This window comes from Schistocerca piceifrons, chromosome 1 (assembly GCF_021461385.2).
Source record: "Schistocerca piceifrons isolate TAMUIC-IGC-003096 chromosome 1, iqSchPice1.1, whole genome shotgun sequence".
Classification (NCBI taxonomy): domain Eukaryota; kingdom Metazoa; phylum Arthropoda; class Insecta; order Orthoptera; family Acrididae; genus Schistocerca; species Schistocerca piceifrons.
The window spans coordinates 60,872,595-60,890,372 of record NC_060138.1 but is presented as its reverse complement, the minus strand read 5'-3'; the positions used below and the strand labels follow the sequence as shown (position 1 = coordinate 60,890,372).

Below are 17,778 nucleotides of genomic sequence, written 5' to 3'. Positions count from 1 at the left end.
ACCGGGTCGCGACGCCATTGCGCAGCTCTGTTGAAGAAGAAGGTGACAGACACATTTGTCTTGGCTGTACAAACACATACATCGCCACAGGCCTCCTCCTACAGCCTTTGGATCACCTCTGGTTGTTGTTTGCCGACTTGTGTCACCGTACTGTCCGGCTTCAATATATGGCCTTTTACTCGAACGGAAAAAATCCCAGCACCAAGAAAGTTTTGCGACATAAACGAAATTTGGTAGGTGTTTTTCTACATGTGAAAGATGATGCCTGTTCAAATTTCGCGCCAGTCGCGTAAGAGTGGGGCTAGTAGTGGCACTTCGCCGATGCAAATCAGCTTTGCTTTAAATAGACGCTCTATTGTTCGTGAGCCCTACTTAGCTTTGAAACTAAACATGGTGAACTGATGTTAGTCAAGGACTTTATTGCGACAAAGACGCCATAACGCCTCAGTGTGTTTGAAGATGGTCGTCTAATACGGCTACGAGAACCTGGATGTTCCTTCTGTGATACTGCAGAAAGCCTTGGCAGGAATGTAGCCACTGTATATGATTCCTGGCAGCGGTGGTCACAAGGAAATATTGGATACAGGCTCCCAGGTAGATGCCGTTTTCCTTGACTTCCGGAAGCCGTTCGATACAGTTCCGAACTGTCGCCTGATAAACGAAGCAAGAGCCTACGGAATGTCAAACCAACTGTGTGACTGGATTGACGAGAGTTTAGCAAACAGAACTCAACGGAGAGACGTCTATAGACGTGAAAGTAACCTCTGGCGTGCCACAGGGGAGTGTTATGGGACCATTGCTTTTCACAATATATATAAATCACCTAGTTGATAATATCGGAAGTTCCATGCGGCTTTTCACGGATGATGCTGTAGTATACAAAAAAGTGGTAGCATTAGAAAATTGCAGCGAAATGCAGGAAGATCTGCAACGGATAGGCGGTAGGTGTAGGAAGTGGCAACTGGCCCTTAACATAGACAAATATAATGTATTGCGAATACGTAGAAAGAAGGATCCTTTATTGTATGATCATGTGATGGTGGAACAAACACTGGTAGCAGTCAGTTCTGTAAAATATCTGGGAGTGTCCGTGCGGAACGATTTGAACTGGAATGACCATATAAAATTAATTGTTGGTAAGGCGGGTTCCAGATTGAGATTCACCGGGAGAGTCCTTAGAAAATGTAGTCCATCAACAAAGGTGGTTCCTTACAAAACACTCGTTCGACCCATACTTGAGTATTGCTCATCATTGTGGGATCCGAACCAGGTCGGGTTGACAGAGGAAATAGAGAAGATCCAAAGAAGAGCGGCGCGTTTCGTCACAGGGTTATTTGGTAAGCGTGATAGCGTTACGGAGATGTTTAACAAACTCAAGTGGCAGACTCTGCAAGAGTGGTGCTCTCTATCGCGGTGTAGCTTGCTGTCCAGATTTCGAGAGGGTGCCTTTCTGGATGAGATATCGAATATATCGCTTCCCCCTACTTATACCTCCCGAGGAGATCATGAATGTAAAATCAGAGAGATTCGAGTTTGCGCGGAGGCTTTCCGCCAATCGTTCTCCCCGCGAACCACACGCGACTGGAACAGGAAAGGGAGTTCATGATAGTGGCACGTAAAGTGCCCTCCGCCACACACGGTTGGGTGGCTTGCGGAGTATAAATGTAGATGTAGATGTAGGAGAATGTAAGGTCGCAAGAAGACCGGGCTCCGATCGGTCAGAGGACGCTACCGAATGGGAAGGTCATCGTGTTCGGCGTACGCCTCTGGCGCATCGTACTGCATACGCAGCGGCAATATGAGCAGCAGCTGGAAACATACCGACACAACGGACTGTTAAAAATACGCCTCACAGCCTACAGCGTACGTTCCACCAACCACCAATCATCGCCATTTGCGACCACAGTGGTCTCAAGTGAGAGCTCATTCGAGGGCAGGATGGTGGTCATTTGTGTTTCCTGATGAAAGCCGTTTCTGCGTCGATGCCAGTGATCGCGAAGCTTGGTTAGGAGGAGGCCAACTTAGGGCCTGCAACCAATATGTCTGCGTGACAGACACATAGGACTTACATTTCGTATGGTGGCAGGAACACGCGTGGTTATCCCATGCACCCAGACTCCAAATTTGTACCTCAGTCCGGTGACTCGATGTTCTTGTACTGCCATTCGTGAACAGCTTTCCAGGGGGTGGGGAGTGGGAGGGGGGGATGGAGGGAACGGGGGAGCCGGCCGGCGTGACCGAGCGGTTCTGGGCGCTACGATATGGAACCGTGTGACCGCAGCGGTCGCAGGTTCGAGTCTTGCCTCGGGCATGAATGTGTGTGATGTCCTTAGGCTACTTTCAGTGGTTCTGTTCTAGAGGACTGATGACCCGATGTTGAGTCCCATAGCGCTCAGAGCCATTTGGAAGGGGGGAAGGGTATGGTGTGACTTTGCGGCAGCATAACGCTCGTTCATATAGCGCTCATGTTGTTGTAAACCAACGTGCTCTACAGAGTGTCAACAAGTTTTCTTGGCCTGCTTGATCGCCAGCACTGTCTCTGATCGTGCACATGTGGAACATCATCGGACAACAACTCGAACGTCATCCATAAACAGCATTAACCGTCCGTGTTTTGGCCGACCAATAGAAACAGGCACAGACCTCTATCCTACAATTTGAGAACCGGCACCTATAAAGCACAGTGCATACACGTTTGCACGCTTGCATTCAACTTCCTGGTGGTAACACCAGATCTTAATATACCAAACTAAACTCCCTCCCAACACGTCTCGGAAGACTCAATGGTACTGACAGACGGCCATGTTATCCTCAGCCTATAGGCGTCACTGAATGCGGACTCTGGGGGAGGGGGGAGCATGAGGTCAGCACACTGCTCTCCCGCCATTGTCAGTTTTGCGGGCCGAAGTCGCTACTTCTCAGTCAAGAAGCTCCTCAATTTTCCTCACAAGGGCTGAGTGCACCGAAGTTCTTGCAAAGTCAGACAGCGCATTCGCTGATCCGATGGAAACCGGTGTTACCATTGCGGCAAGGCCATTGGCTGTCAGTAATGTATTAACATTTCATATTTGCAATGGCTAATTTCGCACTTATATTAACCTGTAACTTGCAATTTTAATCGCTTAAAGGTTTTACCTAGGCAAATGTATTATTGAAATTTCATTCAAAAAAGTGTTTCAGATGTCTCTGAGCACTATGGGACTTAACTTCTGAGGTCATCAGTCCCCTAGAACTCAGAACTACTTAAACACAACTAACCTAAGAACATCACACACATCCATGCCCAGGCAGGATTCGAACCTGCGACCGTAGTGGTCGCGCGGTTCAAGACTGTAGCGCCTAGAATTGCTCGGCCACCCCGGCCGGCGAAATTTTAGTATTCTACAGTAATGACTTTTTGATGTTGTGATTTTTTTCTGTCTGTGTATATGAGTTTCTGTTGTAAGAGCATGCCAGTTTCTAATATGACTGCACTGCAATTGTTTCTTTACGACTATGTGCAGTGTATTAAATCCAACGCGTATGTTGCTCTCGTACTCGTGAATCCTTTTCCGTATGATGATGTCTGTATGAGTTCTGCCTAGATGTCGAAATAAAGGGAAGAAAATTAAATTGTACCATAGTTCCTCCCTGAATAACAGCAGAATCCCAGAGATTTCTGGACTCAGCAATGGTGGTTATCATCTGCTATATTCCTCAAACTCTAAACACAATGTTTCCCCTAGGAAATATAGGAATCCATATACAAGGCGATACAGCTGCACCTACTGCTCTCGTTTTGTGCAGCGCACAGTGTTATTTCTGACCTTAACAACCACGTGCCAAGTTTTCATTTTCTCAATGGACCTTTTCTGTAGGAAATGTAATCTAGTGGATTTTGTACCAGGATATGTTTCTAGAGGCCGTAGTTTTCGATTTATTCAAGAAAAGAGCACACAAAAGGCCTTCAAAGGCGCCCCCAGTCCCACACTCAACCGCCACTGGTCAGGATTTCAAGTTCGTGCTCATGGCGCTCCCCTCTACCATTGCACAAAAATTTGCACCTGCACGAACTATTTGCCGCAGTCCAAGTTTTTTGGTCGTCATTGGCTGGCCTTATTATGCCACCGGCTTAGTCGCGCACTCAGAAATTGTAAAAATTGATGTTTATGTATATTTCACCTAACAGTCTTGTGAGTGTTAGCAGCATAAAATAAATAATTTATCGGTTTACTCGTCAGGCCGTCTGGCTACGAAACTACCGTGCTTGTAAGTGTTAAGTTTGGAAACAAGTGCCAATATAGTTTTAGTGCAACGATTGCGGAAGTCATTCATGGGGACGTTTATATTAATAATAATAACGACACAGCCGACCATGTTGGTGCTATAATAGTCCAGTCAATGGAGACCAAAAAGGTCGAGTATTGCGAACACCTCGTACAGTCGGAAATTTTGGTACAGTGATAGGAGAAAGTGCCACGACCACCATACTAGAAATTCTGACTGGTGCCGGATGAGTTTGGTGGTGGAAGTGCATCTGAGGTGCACTTCTGTTTTGTGACAATCTCGTGTGTGGTTATTGAAGGCCAGATACAATACTGCTTGTTGCGTAAAACGACAGCAGTAGGGGCAGCGGAGCCACTACCATTCTAGTTGCCCCAGTATTTCTATTACACTTTTGTACAAGCTACACCGACGTAATACGATACTACCAGTGCGTGTCTAAATTCTGTTTATGTCTGTTGTCATGACTACTTGATAACAATTCCAAACACTGCAGCAGTGCTCTCCAAATGGTCGCAGTAGCGTTCTGTGTCCCATTTCCTTTACAGATGAACTGCCGTTTGCCTGCACTCTTACAACAAAGAAGGGTAAGTCAAAACTTCTCTGCTTTCTCTTGATGTATATGCGAGCTTCTCGCCAGACTGGGAATTTACGGAGGATGTCTAAGCACCACCGTGTCGTCCTCTGCATTGCAGCGTCATGCAGAAGAAGTATGTAAGGGTATGTGGTGAGCACACAGTTCTCCTGGCCGTTTTGCCGACTTTCCAGACCTTGGAGCAGATACTGCTTGATCAAGTATCTCCTCAATTGGCACCAAGAAGCTGACTGCACCCCGTACCAGCCGTCCCACAAAGGAAAATACCTTGGCATTTACTGGAATCGAACCCGGGTCGTTCGCATCACAGTCTACCGCACTGAGCACTCAGCTACGAATGCTGACTGATGCGTATACAGTTAATAATCAAAATATAGCGATCTTTATTGCTGTGCGAAACTTGAAATTAAAAATAAAAAAATTAGAAAAAATTGTGAAATGTTTTGTGAAATACTTTGTCTAAAATTAAGAAATAAAGTATGAGTAGTAGTAAAATGGAAACTGAACACCTGTGACAACAAGACGATGCAACGGTTCCATTCAAATGGAGTCAACACACGTGCTAAGGCATTTATCACACTGGGAGATGAGACGATCAAGTTTTGTTTGTAGAACACAGTCGACCTCTGACGGACCGAAAATCGCACCCACTCTTGCACTTCCTCGTTCGACTGAATCCGTCGTCCACGCATCTCTTTCTTCAAGTCGCCAAAGATGAGAAAATCACACGGTGAATGATCCGGGCTCAACGGAAGATGTTGCAGTGTTTCCCAAGCAATTCGCTCAAGTGTAGCGTCCGTGAGACTGGCAGTGTGGGGGCGGGCGTGACAGTGCAGCAGGATATTTCAGTCCGACAGCATTCCTGGAAGTGTTGACTTTGCGGCACTTCGCAGTTTCTGTAAGTGTCTCGATAGCACTGCGCACTAATTGTAGATCTCGACGGGCACATGGCGACTGCATTGGAAGACGAAGGTCGTCGTGGCTGTACCGAAACTTGTGTGGACAACTTAGGATTTCTTTCTCGGGGTACATGTGGAAGCTTAGGATTTCTTTCTTGGGGTACATGTGGAATGTTCCATTATTGGCTTTGCCTTTTCCCTCAGGCTGTCGGAATGCTGTTGGACAGATTCATCCCGTTTTTTTGGTTTTGTTTTTGGGGAAGGAGACCAGACAGCGAGGTCATCGGTCTCATCGGATTAGGGAAGGACGGGGAAGGAAGTCGGCCGTGCCCTTTGAAAGGAACCATCCCGGCATTTGCCTGGAGCGATTTAGGGAAATCACGGAAAACCTAAATCAGGATGGCCGGACGCGGGATTGAACCGTCGTCCTCCCGAATGCGAGTCCAGTGTTTAACCACTGCGCCACCTCGCTCGGTATCATCCCGTTTCACGGCAGCTCCTACGCCCTCACTGCCAATCGGACGAAGGCTGCACTTCAGCGATCTGGTTGGGAAAGACGCAACACCTTCCGTACGGCCCGTATCTTCCATCATGCGGTTGTTACATCCTTGCGAACCTGCAGAAAGACATGCGTGGACGTCGGTTTCATTCGCCGACCGCTTTCTGCGAAACAGTATTGAATTGTCTTGTCTCCCAGTTGGATAAAAGTTTTAACGCGACTTGTGATTTCATCTGGAAAGAACCGTCCCATGGTCACGTTGTGGCGGGTGTTCGGTTTTCATTTGATAGCTCCTTTCGAGAAACGTTGGACGCGCCTTTGAACGTTGCTCGAAGTCATGTGCAGCAAATAAAGTGCTGACTGACAATTTGAAGTTACTTCGCACCTTAAAGAATACTGGAGGTTGTTCATCTGGTGGACCTCCACTCGATGGTTTCCTTACGCCACTGAAGCGTGAACTGAGCCGTCGTAAAAATTGCTGTTTTGAAGAGCGCGCCGCAGCGTGTAGTGTGAAACAGTCGCCCTCCGTTTCTGGCGTGGGCATCCTTGTGGCAATCGTAGCTTTGGTGTCTCCATCTGTTGGGAAAGGGGAGAGGCTGCTGTTCACGTGCATTTAAGGGGAGCTACGAGCTCGCCAGTGAGTCAGTCTGGGTCAGTCTCTCGACCGCAGCTTGCTAGTCTGTCTCTCGTCCGCATTTGTTAGGAAGTTCGTGTCTGTCTGTCGTTCGGAGTGCTAGTATGTCTGTTGTTCGGATCTGTAGTGTCGGTAGCTGGACCGACACCGTGATGTGGATTGCTGAAAATCAATGCTAGACTAAAGCTGTAGCCGATAGTGCACGCACGGCAATAAGCATACGGGCGTGAAGTCTGGAACATAAAAACTTATGAATGAATAAGAAGAAAAGTATGTAGATGCTTTTTACTTAACTTTTATTGAGGCCTTGGAATACATCTCTCTTGAATACTTGTAAGCTATAGGCACTGATACAACTGGCTCCTTGCTAGTTCGTAGCCATTAACTTCTGATGGCTATTCTGTCTCTCGGCTAATGAGAGAGAAAGGCTTCGTACAACTGGGCGATAGCTAGGTTCGCGTACAACTGGGCGGTAGCTTGGTTCTCGTACAACTGGGCGGTAGCTTGGTTCTCGTACAACTGGGCGGTAGCTTGGTTCTCGTACAACTGGGCGGTAGCTTGGTTCTCGTACAACTGGGGTCGAGTCCACTCTCGTATCACGAGACCTGCCTTGGTGGTGGCGCTAGGTCTGCGATCACAGTGGCGACACGCGGGTCCGACATGTACTACATGGACCGCGGCCGATTTAAACTACCACCTAGCAAGTGTGGTGTCTGGCGGTGACACCACATTCCTCCCCCGCAAATCGGCGAACGGTCGTGTAATAAGGCTTCCGCCCGCCGTGGGGAGGACCACATGTTGACGTATGCGATGAGGTGGGGAGCCTAACAACAGGCGAGGCTGTGCCACCCGCACCCGGCCATCCCATCCTCGTCGCCAATAATTGTAGTGTCGGTAGCTGGACCGACACCGTGATGTGGATTGCTGAAAATCAATGCTAGACTAAAGCTGTAGCCGATAGTGCACGCACGGCAATAAGCATACGGGCGTGAAGTCTGGAACATAAAAACTTATGAATGAATAAGAAGAAAAGTATGTAGATGCTTTTTACTTAACTTTTATTGAGGCCTTGGAATACATCTCTCTTGAATACTTGTAAGCTATAGGCACTGATACAACTGGCTCCTTGCTAGTTCGTAGCCATTAACTTCTGATGGCTATTCTGTCTCTCGGCTAATGAGAGAGAAAGGCTTCGTACAACTGGGCGATAGCTAGGTTCGCGTACAACTGGGCGGTAGCTTGGTTCTCGTACAACTGGGCGGTAGCTTGGTTCTCGTACAACTGGGCGGTAGCTTGGTTCTCGTACAACTGGGCGGTAGCTTGGTTCTCGTACAACTGGGGTCGAGTCCACTCTCGTATCACGAGACCTGCCTTGGTGGTGGCGCTAGGTCTGCGATCACAGTGGCGACACGCGGGTCCGACATGTACTACATGGACCGCGGCCGATTTAAACTACCACCTAGCAAGTGTGGTGTCTGGCGGTGACACCACAGGATCAACCTTTAAAGCCGGTAAAATGAGAGTCTTTCCACTCCGCCAGTAGGAGAACTCGCCCGGTCGGGGCTTCGTTCCTGCATGTGAGTCTGTGCGTGAGGCCGCCAGTCTGCTCGAGTTTGCTCAGGCAATGATCATTGGCGATTGGATCGATCGGTTGGTCGGTCGCTCACTGAGACACAAGATGACTTGTCCGTCTTGAGCGTCGACGCCTGTGAGGTCGCCACGTGAATCCTGTGGGCCGCGGCGTATAGCGAGGGGTAGAGACTTCGCGGTCGACACGAGAGCAACAGGAGTCAACCCACGACATCAGTCTGGCCGGTGCGAGCTGCGACGCCGTGAGACGGGAGACAGGCGCGTCTTCCTGCATCCGTTGAAGCGGCTGGCAGCAGACGGTTCGGGAGAGCTATTTCGGGGTGCTACGCCAGGTCTTCTCGAAAAATCGCAGTTTATTGGAAATTAAGTGATTGGTGATATGTTGTTTCATTTACTCTTGTTAAATTCTACTTGTTTTCTTAAATTCTACTTGTTTTCTTGGTGAGGTCACCAACCGTTTTGATTTGGGGTCGTCCCACCATTCTTTTCCGTTTGCCCACCCGCGGGAGGGTGGTTGTTTATAAATTGGGTGGTCCGTTTTTCCCTTGTGGAGTAGGGGCGGGTTAGAGCAACCTGCGGTTCGGAATGTTCGGTAATCTCCCTATCAATCTACTGTACGTTAGTAGCTGCCTCTGTCATGTTTGTCGAATTTGGTGTGTTAACGAATTTATTGCTTGGAGTCTAATCGCCTAATACCTGAAATATGTTTTGATCTTTGGAAACTTTGATATTACTGCCTATGATCTTGAGAGGAGGGTATCTGTGTATTGTAGAGCATCTTAACTATTGTTTGGCCAACCTTGTAGAATTTTATATAAGATTGCATTTCATGGGCTTTTATTTAAATGATCACTGTAGTATATAAAGTTGCCACCTTTTCACCGTAAGACTTTTCTTGGAAGTTAAAATCAAGTTGCAGCTTCGGTGGCAAGGTTAATATTTTAATTGTTAGTGTTTTGTACCATTTCCATCCCTCCTGCGGGGGGTGCATAGTTCGTGTGCTTGTGTATATTGTTAAAGCTCTTAGTTTAAAGTAATCTGGTGTGTTGCAGATTTGCACCAGTGTAGTCTTTCAGAGGCTGTTGTGAGTGGTCGTAACTACGGCCGTGTCAAAAGGTAGCGGAAAGTTTCTCTGCACGAAAGCTCATACAGTCAAAACTTGTTTCTTTCTGCCTCTGAATAAATTGTAACTTTGATATTTAGAGGGTGCTTTCTGATTATAATTTTAGATCTGTTTCATTTAAAGAATGCTTTTATGCACTATTAAAGTGAATAAAATTCCCACTTATTAAAAGGAATTTGGTTATGATTTCATCAGTTACTCCCTGGAAACTACTTCCATGCTTACATAGTGTGATTAAATGTGTTAATGTTCTTGATGAATCGGTAGTAAATAAAATAAATTCTTAAGAATATTCTTTGAAAATAAATCACGGTTCATGAACATTTCAGGTTATGCACATAATTTCAAGCATATTTCAAAGGTTCGTCAAAGTTTCTCTAATCAGTTTTATTTCCAGGTAGTAATAACTATTGTATGCACCTTTAATTGCATACAAAAAAGCGTTTTTTTTGTCTGTTTTAACTCTGCTGACAAGGTATGAATAAGCAAAATATTAAAAAATCACTTGCAATGTAGGCGCTTTGCCGCTACCCACCTTGAGTCCCCTGTGCTGGAAGTGGCCGAAGTCTTTGAGGAGGCAGCTCTTGATGAGCTCTGGGTCTCTGACGACCAGCATTGGTCTCAGGGATATGAAGATCCCGCCGTAAGGGTGAGGGTCCAGGCGCCGGTACAGCTCCAGTAGGCCTTCACCGAAATGTTTGCGGTTCAGAAGTATGTCCTTGCAGTTGCCGAAGATCGACTGCGTCTCGAGAGACGGCACTCCACGGCGTTCCCAGTAGCCATAGAACCACCTGCAGGCGAGGACGACCAGCGTGACCACGAGGGCCGCAGCAGCCACCACGTCTCCCAGGCAAGACCCGGTGAGGGACATCGTTCCGAACTCTGCGAAAGCAAGACGTGCAACGTTAGTACTGTGTCTGTTCATCAAACTGGATTAGGCGGTCGTGCGGTGCGTGAGGTATGCTTGATTGTGTGTTTGTGAATGTTATATACATATGTGTGTTTGTGTGTGTGTATGTTTGTGTGGTGTCTTTTAGTGACAAAAGCTGTGGCCGAAAGTTTTATGTGAATGTTTTTTAATTGTGCCTGTCTGCAACTTGACGTGTCTTCCTTAAGGTAAATAGCAATTTCCTTTTCCTTGAGTTTTGACAATATTTCTGTTCCATTTGATTTCACTATCCTAGCCAGCCCGTGTGGCCGAGCGGTTCTAGGCCCTTCAGTCGGGAACCACTCGGCTGCTACGGTCGAAGTTTCGAATCCTGCCTCGGGCTTGGATGTGCGTGATGTCTTTAGGTTAGTTATGTTTAAGTACACTACTGGTCATTAAAATTGCTACACAAAGAAGAAACGCAGATGATAAACGGGTATTGATTGAACAAATATATTATATTAGAACTAACATGTGATTACATTTTCACGAAATTTGGCTGCATAGATCCTGAGAAATCAGTACCCAGAACAACCACCTCTGGCCGTAATGATACGCCTGGGCATTGAGTCAAACAGACTGTGGATGGAGTGTACAGTTACAGCTGCCTATGCAGCTTCAACACGATACCACACTTCATCAAGAGCAGTGATTGGCGCATTGTGAGGAGCCTATTGCTCGGCCACCATTGACCTGATGTTTTCAGTTGGTGAGAGATCTGGAGAATTTGCTGGCCAGTGCAGCAGTCGAACATTTTCTGTATCCAGAAAGACCCATTCAGGACCTGCAACTTGCGGTCGTGCAGTATCCTGCTGGAATGTAGGATTTCTCAGGGATCGAATGAAGGGTAGAGCCACGGGTCGTAACACACCTGGAACGTAACGTCCAGTGTGAACAAGAGGTGACCGAGACGTGTAACGAATGGCACCCCATACCATCACGCCGGGTGATACGCCAGTATGGCGATGACGATTATACGCTTCCAATGTGCGTTCACCGCGATGTCGCCAAACACGGATGCGACCATCATGGTGCTGTAAAAAGAACCTGGATTCATCCGAAGAAATGACGTTTTGCCATTCGTGCACCCAGGTTCGTCGTTGAGTACACCAACGCAGGCGCTCCTGTCTGTGATGCAGCGTCAAAGGTAACCGCAGCCATGGTCTCCGAGCTGACAGTCCATTCTGCTGCAAACGTCGTCGAACTGTTCGTGCAGAGGGTTGTTGTCTTGCAAACGTCCCCATCTGTTGACTCAGGGATCGAGAGGTGGCTGCATGATCCGTTACAGCCATGCGGATGAGATGCCTGTCATCTCGACTGCTAGTGATACGAGGCCGTTGGTATCCAGCACGGCGATCCGTATTACCCTCCTGAAGCCACCAATTCCATATTTTGCTAACAGTCATTGGATCTCGACCAACGCGAGCAGCAATGTCGCGGTACGATAAAATGCAATCGCGATACGCTACAATCCGACCTTTATGAAAGTCAGAAGCGTGATGGTACGAATTTCGTCTCCTTACACGAGGCACTACGACAACGTTTCACCAGGCAACGCCGGTCAACTGCTGTTTGTGTATGAGAAATCGGTTGGAAAATTTCCTCATGTCAGCACGTTGTATGTGTCGTCAACTGCGCCAGCCTTGTGTGAATGCTCTTAAAAGCTAATCATTTGCATATCACAGCATCTTCTTCCTGTCGGTTAAATTTCGCGTCTGAAGCTCGTCCTCTTCGTGGTGTAGCAATTTTAATGGCCAGTAGTGTAGTTCTATGTCTAGGGGACTGATGGCCTCAGATGTTAAGTCACATAGTGCTTAGAGCAATTTGAAACATTTTCACTTTCCTATTTATGATGCGTAGTAGAGTAACAAGATTTTATCGACTGCAGCGCTTTTAAATTTAAGTCATATTATACCTTAGAACATGTTTTCTCTTTTGGACAAATATTAATTTTTCCGGACTATTATTTGTGATGTATGAGAAAGACTGCAGAACACGATAAGAAAACGCCAGCATTTGAAAATGGAATAAGAAAAGATATCTAATTTCTGTTACTGGGCGCCCTATCTGCGAATGTCTGAAAAACGTACCGAGGTACAACACCGCCACCTATGTCTTTCTGGGACCGAGTTTTGATACAGATACCATGTGGATCACTGCCCTACAACTTGGCTGTTTTTCGAAGTCCACGTGCTACATGATATGCCTCCTGTTAAGCACTATTTTCACGATGGACTAGTACCAATAGAAGCTCACATTTATACGATACACAGTACAACGTTTACCGCTTGCGAGCCGTTATTAACTTTCTCAGCAATTAACATTGTTGACTATCGATAAGCTACGACTTACAGGCTAGGTTATACGCCACCATCTACCACTGTCGGTCCTCATTGGCCACATTGTTCTCTCGCTCGTTTCATCCCTATAATTCCTTTCAACACTTCAAAACACTTGACTAGCATTCCGAAGGGCGACGGTTCAATCCCGCGTCCGGCCATCATGATTTAGGTTTTCCGTGATTTCCCTAAGTCGCTCCAGGCAAATGCCGGGATGGTTCCTTTGAAAGGGCACGGCCGACTTCCTTCCCCGTCCTTCTCTAATCTGATGAGACCAGAGATCTCACTGTTTGGTCTCTTCCCCCAAACAACCTAACCCAACCCCACTCTTCAAACATATTCATTTTATAGTTTGTCTTTCATCGTACTTTTGTTAACCAGCGTAATGAAATGACCAAACTAGTGCACTGTTTTTCTCTGATAATTAATTCTTTCTTAAAATACACTGCCTGAACGAGAAAGTGAACCACCCAGAAAACATCGTCAGATCTCAATGAAACATTGTACACTTACACACAATCGGGATGTGTGCAAATGATTAGAGTTTGAACTCTCTGGGACGGATGTTATATATATAGCCGGCCGCGGTGGTCTCGCGGTTAAGGCGCTCAGTTCGGAACCGCGCGACAACTACGGTGGCTGGTTCGAATCCTGCCTCGGGCATGGATGTGTGTGATGTCCATAGGTTAGTTAGGTTTAAGTAGTTCTAAGTTCTAGGGGACTGATGACCACATAAGTTAAGTCCAATAGTGCTCAGAGCCATTTGAACCGTTTTTTGACCGTATGTTATAAACACCAGAGTACATTAGTGTTTTTTCTGTTTAATGTTGTTACCAGGCCTGGTAGCGTTTAAGGGCGTGACAGCATCTGATCCTTAGCGATCACTGTGAAGATGCTGCGTACTCGTATGAGACAGCGTTATCAGTACCTAAAAGTGTCATCCTTAATAGTGTGTGTCTTCACCACGGACGGCAATACATGCTCTGCAGTGTCCTCCTATGCTGACCGCTTGGTTACTAAGAAGTTATTGTGGCACGGATTTCCTTGCCTCCATCAAAGCCGTTGACAAATGCTAAATGGTCGTTTGTACATTTTGAACCGTTGCAATAGGTCTCGCCAACGCATCCCACACTTACTCAGTGGGATTTAAGTCGAGGGAATTAGTAGGCAAGTCGATTAACTGAATATCCTCTGGTTCCAAGTGTTCGTCCTCCTCCTGCATTGTTCCATACCGATCAGTTTTCCGGAAACACTATAACAAGGCGGTACTTGGGAGCATATAATGTACCGAGGGAAGTTGTCATTTCGCTCGTCCAAGTATTATGGTGTGAGGAGGCATAATGTTTCATGGATGTGCTGACTTCGAAATCTTTGAATAAAGTGCGCTCATCGTTCTAAATAATTGTGACACAGTATTTCTTCCCCATGCGCGACTTTTCAGATGTGCATTCGCGCTGACTCCAGTTTTATGGATGACAATGAGTAATTACATCGAGTATCACGGGAGGAAGAGCGAACATAACACACAAACAACCAAGCAAGCAGTTCTATGCTTTGATAGAATACGACACATTCGCACAACTGTTATAATGATAATTATTCATGCTGCTAAGTGCTTATTCATTTGAAGTTTCGTTGTCGACAAAACTATATTCAAGTAGAATTAGTAGAATGGAATAATTAATAGCACAGGAAAGGACACAGCTAACTTGCTAGATAAAAACAAAAGACTATCTTTCTCGTAATGGCTGCTGTATTAGATTGGAACACTGTCACAGTGAGTCTGCGATTCAGTGAGCTACAGTCCAACGACCATACTTATTATAGTGAAAAATGTCGCCTCATCAGAATGTTGTAGGAGGAAATTACGGAGTGAGGAAAAGTTATGTTCAAAATTGTAACTTATTTGTGCTCAATCAATATTGCTCAAGTTTTGGTGGCTCTAATTTATAATAACTTTCATCAAAAAGGTAAATATCAATAGAGATACAATTTCAAGGTCTTTTTTCAATATTGCTCAAGTTGAGGATGTATTAATTTACCATTACTCTCGTGAAAAAGTGACTAAGGCAGACATTGACAGAAGCCATCGGGTGGGACGGAAACTACCAGGTGCTACCAAATCTCGTCCAATAATAGTTAAATTTGTCTCGTACCGAAAAACGGCAGAGATCTTTACCCAGAAGAAGAAGTTAGCAGGGACAGATCTGACATACTAACGGCTAAAGATTTTAAACAGTGCAATAGCCAGTTTCGGTTTTCAGAATGTGTGGACTCAGGATGGCAGAGTAACGATCAAGACAGCAGCTGGAAAGGAGACAGTCACAAACATGACAGAACTGAATACTATTGTGAAGCTGCTCGAGACAAAAGTGCAAACTTAGCACCATTTGCAAATTGTAACATCCCCTATACTCAGATATACTGTCTTGTACCTGTATTAACTTTTTAATTCTCCCCGTATTTGTACCTTCAACTAACTGCTTTTGTAATTGTATTAACATTGTATTATTTTTTGTACCTGTAGCTCTAACGTTTACTTAATTTTAGTTACTGCTAATACTATTTTTATTTGCTCAGTTTATTCTCATCCATTCTGTAATAGTAACATTGCAATTATTAGTCTCACCTTTAGTTCATTAATTACCCATCTCGTCGGTTTAAATTGTTCATAACAAAAATTACTATGAGTACCACTTTAGTAAATTTCAATTTAATTTTAGCTTCCTGTGATAATCACTATCAGTATCACTTTAGTAAGTTTCAATTTAATTCTAGCTACCTACGACAGCTCACTTCTCTCTGCTGGGAGCATCGGCCTTTTAAATCACTCCCCTTTTCCTTATTTCCACTCTAAGCTGTTTCAAATACACTAATTACATTTCAGCTCTTACTACAAAAGATACACAGTGACACACAGCCGTCACTGTTTTGGTGATATTCTCCTTGCACCGAATACCACTACTCCATTTTCTATACCCCTGCAACCTCAGGAAATCTCTTTCGATCGCCTTCCTTTCTGTTTTCGTGGAGTCACAAACAGGGCGCGCCAAATCTCGGACACCCCCGTGGAATGTCGCTTGGCGGAAGCGTGCCTAACAAAGGGACAAACCAGTTTACCACCCTACACCAGGCTGCTCAACAGAACGCGTCAGAGCTTTTGATAGCGCACTGCCACACCCAGTCTATACCCGCAAAATAATGGCTCAAATTGCTCTGAGCACTGTGGGACTCAACTGCTGTGGTCATCAGTCCCCTAGAACTTAGAACTACTTAAACCTAACCAACCTAAGGACATCACACACATCCATGCCCGAGGCAGGATTCGAACCTGCGACCGTAGTGGCCCCGCGGTTACAGACTGTAGCGCCTAGAACCGCTTGGCCACTCCGGCCGGCCTCTATCTGCACATTACGAACTTAGCCTCCTCTTCACCCAACTAAACTACCACGTAATTCTCTTACCCCATACGTGATTAAAACTAAAAATATCCTATGCATCTATTCATCTACCAGGGTAGACATTTCTTAGGGCAGACAGATCAAAAAAGCGAGGTAGGGGGCCGGCGCGTATATAGGAACAAATCTCAAAGCGAAAATCTTGTGTACGTCAAACCCTGCTGAAGAAAAAGAGGTTGAATTCATGTTCATTGAATATACAAAGTCGGAAGTCTTGACTGGTGTCGTGTACAAGCCGCCAAAAAAAAGCTCAATGAGTTCCTTTCAAGCGTAATTACATTCACTTCAGTGTCAATACGAACATAGTGGGTGACTTGAACATAGACCTGCTCAGAGACACTCCCTGCGCAATAAACCTAAGAAGATTGTTTAGTTGCAATAATATGAATATTCTTCCATTACATCATACACACCATACGGTGCACAGCCATACTCTTATAGACGTAACCGCAACGAAACAGACAAAGTAAGAGAAGTTAGTCAAACTTTGGCCTCAGGCCTCTCAGCACATGATGTTATGTTCCTGGCCTACTCTGTGCAGCCTCCAAAGATCAAATCACGTTACATAACTTGTAGGAACATGAAACTTATTGATTTTGACGCTCTAAGAGCCGATTGCTCAGAAATCTCATGGCATCAAATAATCAGAGAACCTACAATCGATGGCAAAATTAATGAACTTGGTGATAAATTCACTGCCCTCTATGACAAATATGCACCTGTAAGCACAATCCGTGTAAGAAAATCTCCTGCTCCAAGGCTAACAGCTGATTTACGTCAAATGATGTATAATAGGAACGCTGACTACAGGCGTTTCAAGGCAGATCTGAAATCCGAGCGTTTGAAGAATGTAGAAAGCTACGGAACAGAGTGAAACAATGCATTCGCAATGCTAAAATCAGGCACGCTCGCTCCCATGTACGCAGCGATCTGACGTCCACGACTTTATGGAATAATCTCCGTAGCTTGGGGGTCGGAAAGGCAAAATCGGAAACTGCTTTTCATGTCTCAGGTAACAAATTAAATTAATTTTTCTCTGCACCTCTGAATACCAATACAGCTGATAATTACCGTCCACAAGAATTCCCTAACTGGATAACTAACAACGATACCCCCTGTCTAAAATTCGTAACAATAATTACGGCAAGAAAAGCAATAATGAGAATCACTTCTGATGCGATAGGCAATGACAGTATCAGTATAACCATGATTAAGAATGTTGCCGATATCTTAGCACCTGACATATTTAATTTTTCCCTCATGAACGGAATATACCCCACTGCATGGAAAAGAAGCATAATTAGACCCATCCCTAAGATCGATAACCCACAACTGTCTAATGAGTACCAACCAATTAGCATACTGCCTGCCATTTCCAAAGCACTTGAATATATTGTTCATGATCAAATCACTGAACACCTGCATGAATGCAGCCTAAATTTCAATCCGG

At 45.5% G+C, this 17,778-nt stretch overlaps 1 protein-coding gene across 5 annotated transcripts in view; it reads right to left on the bottom strand.

Annotated features, from left to right (window-relative positions):
* LOC124786328 (probable cytochrome P450 6a13) overlaps nucleotides 1–17,778 on the bottom strand; it is a 421,393-nt gene that overhangs the window by 369,918 nt on the left and 33,697 nt on the right. For 3 of the 5 annotated variants that reach the window (XM_047254255.1, XM_047254254.1, XM_047254256.1), the window contains one exon: nucleotides 10,139–10,485. In XM_047254255.1, the coding sequence (XP_047110211.1) occupies nucleotides 10,139–10,474 (336 nt within the window). In that variant the 5' untranslated portion in view covers nucleotides 10,475–10,485. Of the gene's footprint in view, nucleotides 1–10,138; nucleotides 10,490–17,778 lie in introns of all 5 variants that reach the window. The other 2 variants (XM_047254257.1, XM_047254258.1) reach the window with 1 other exon arrangement.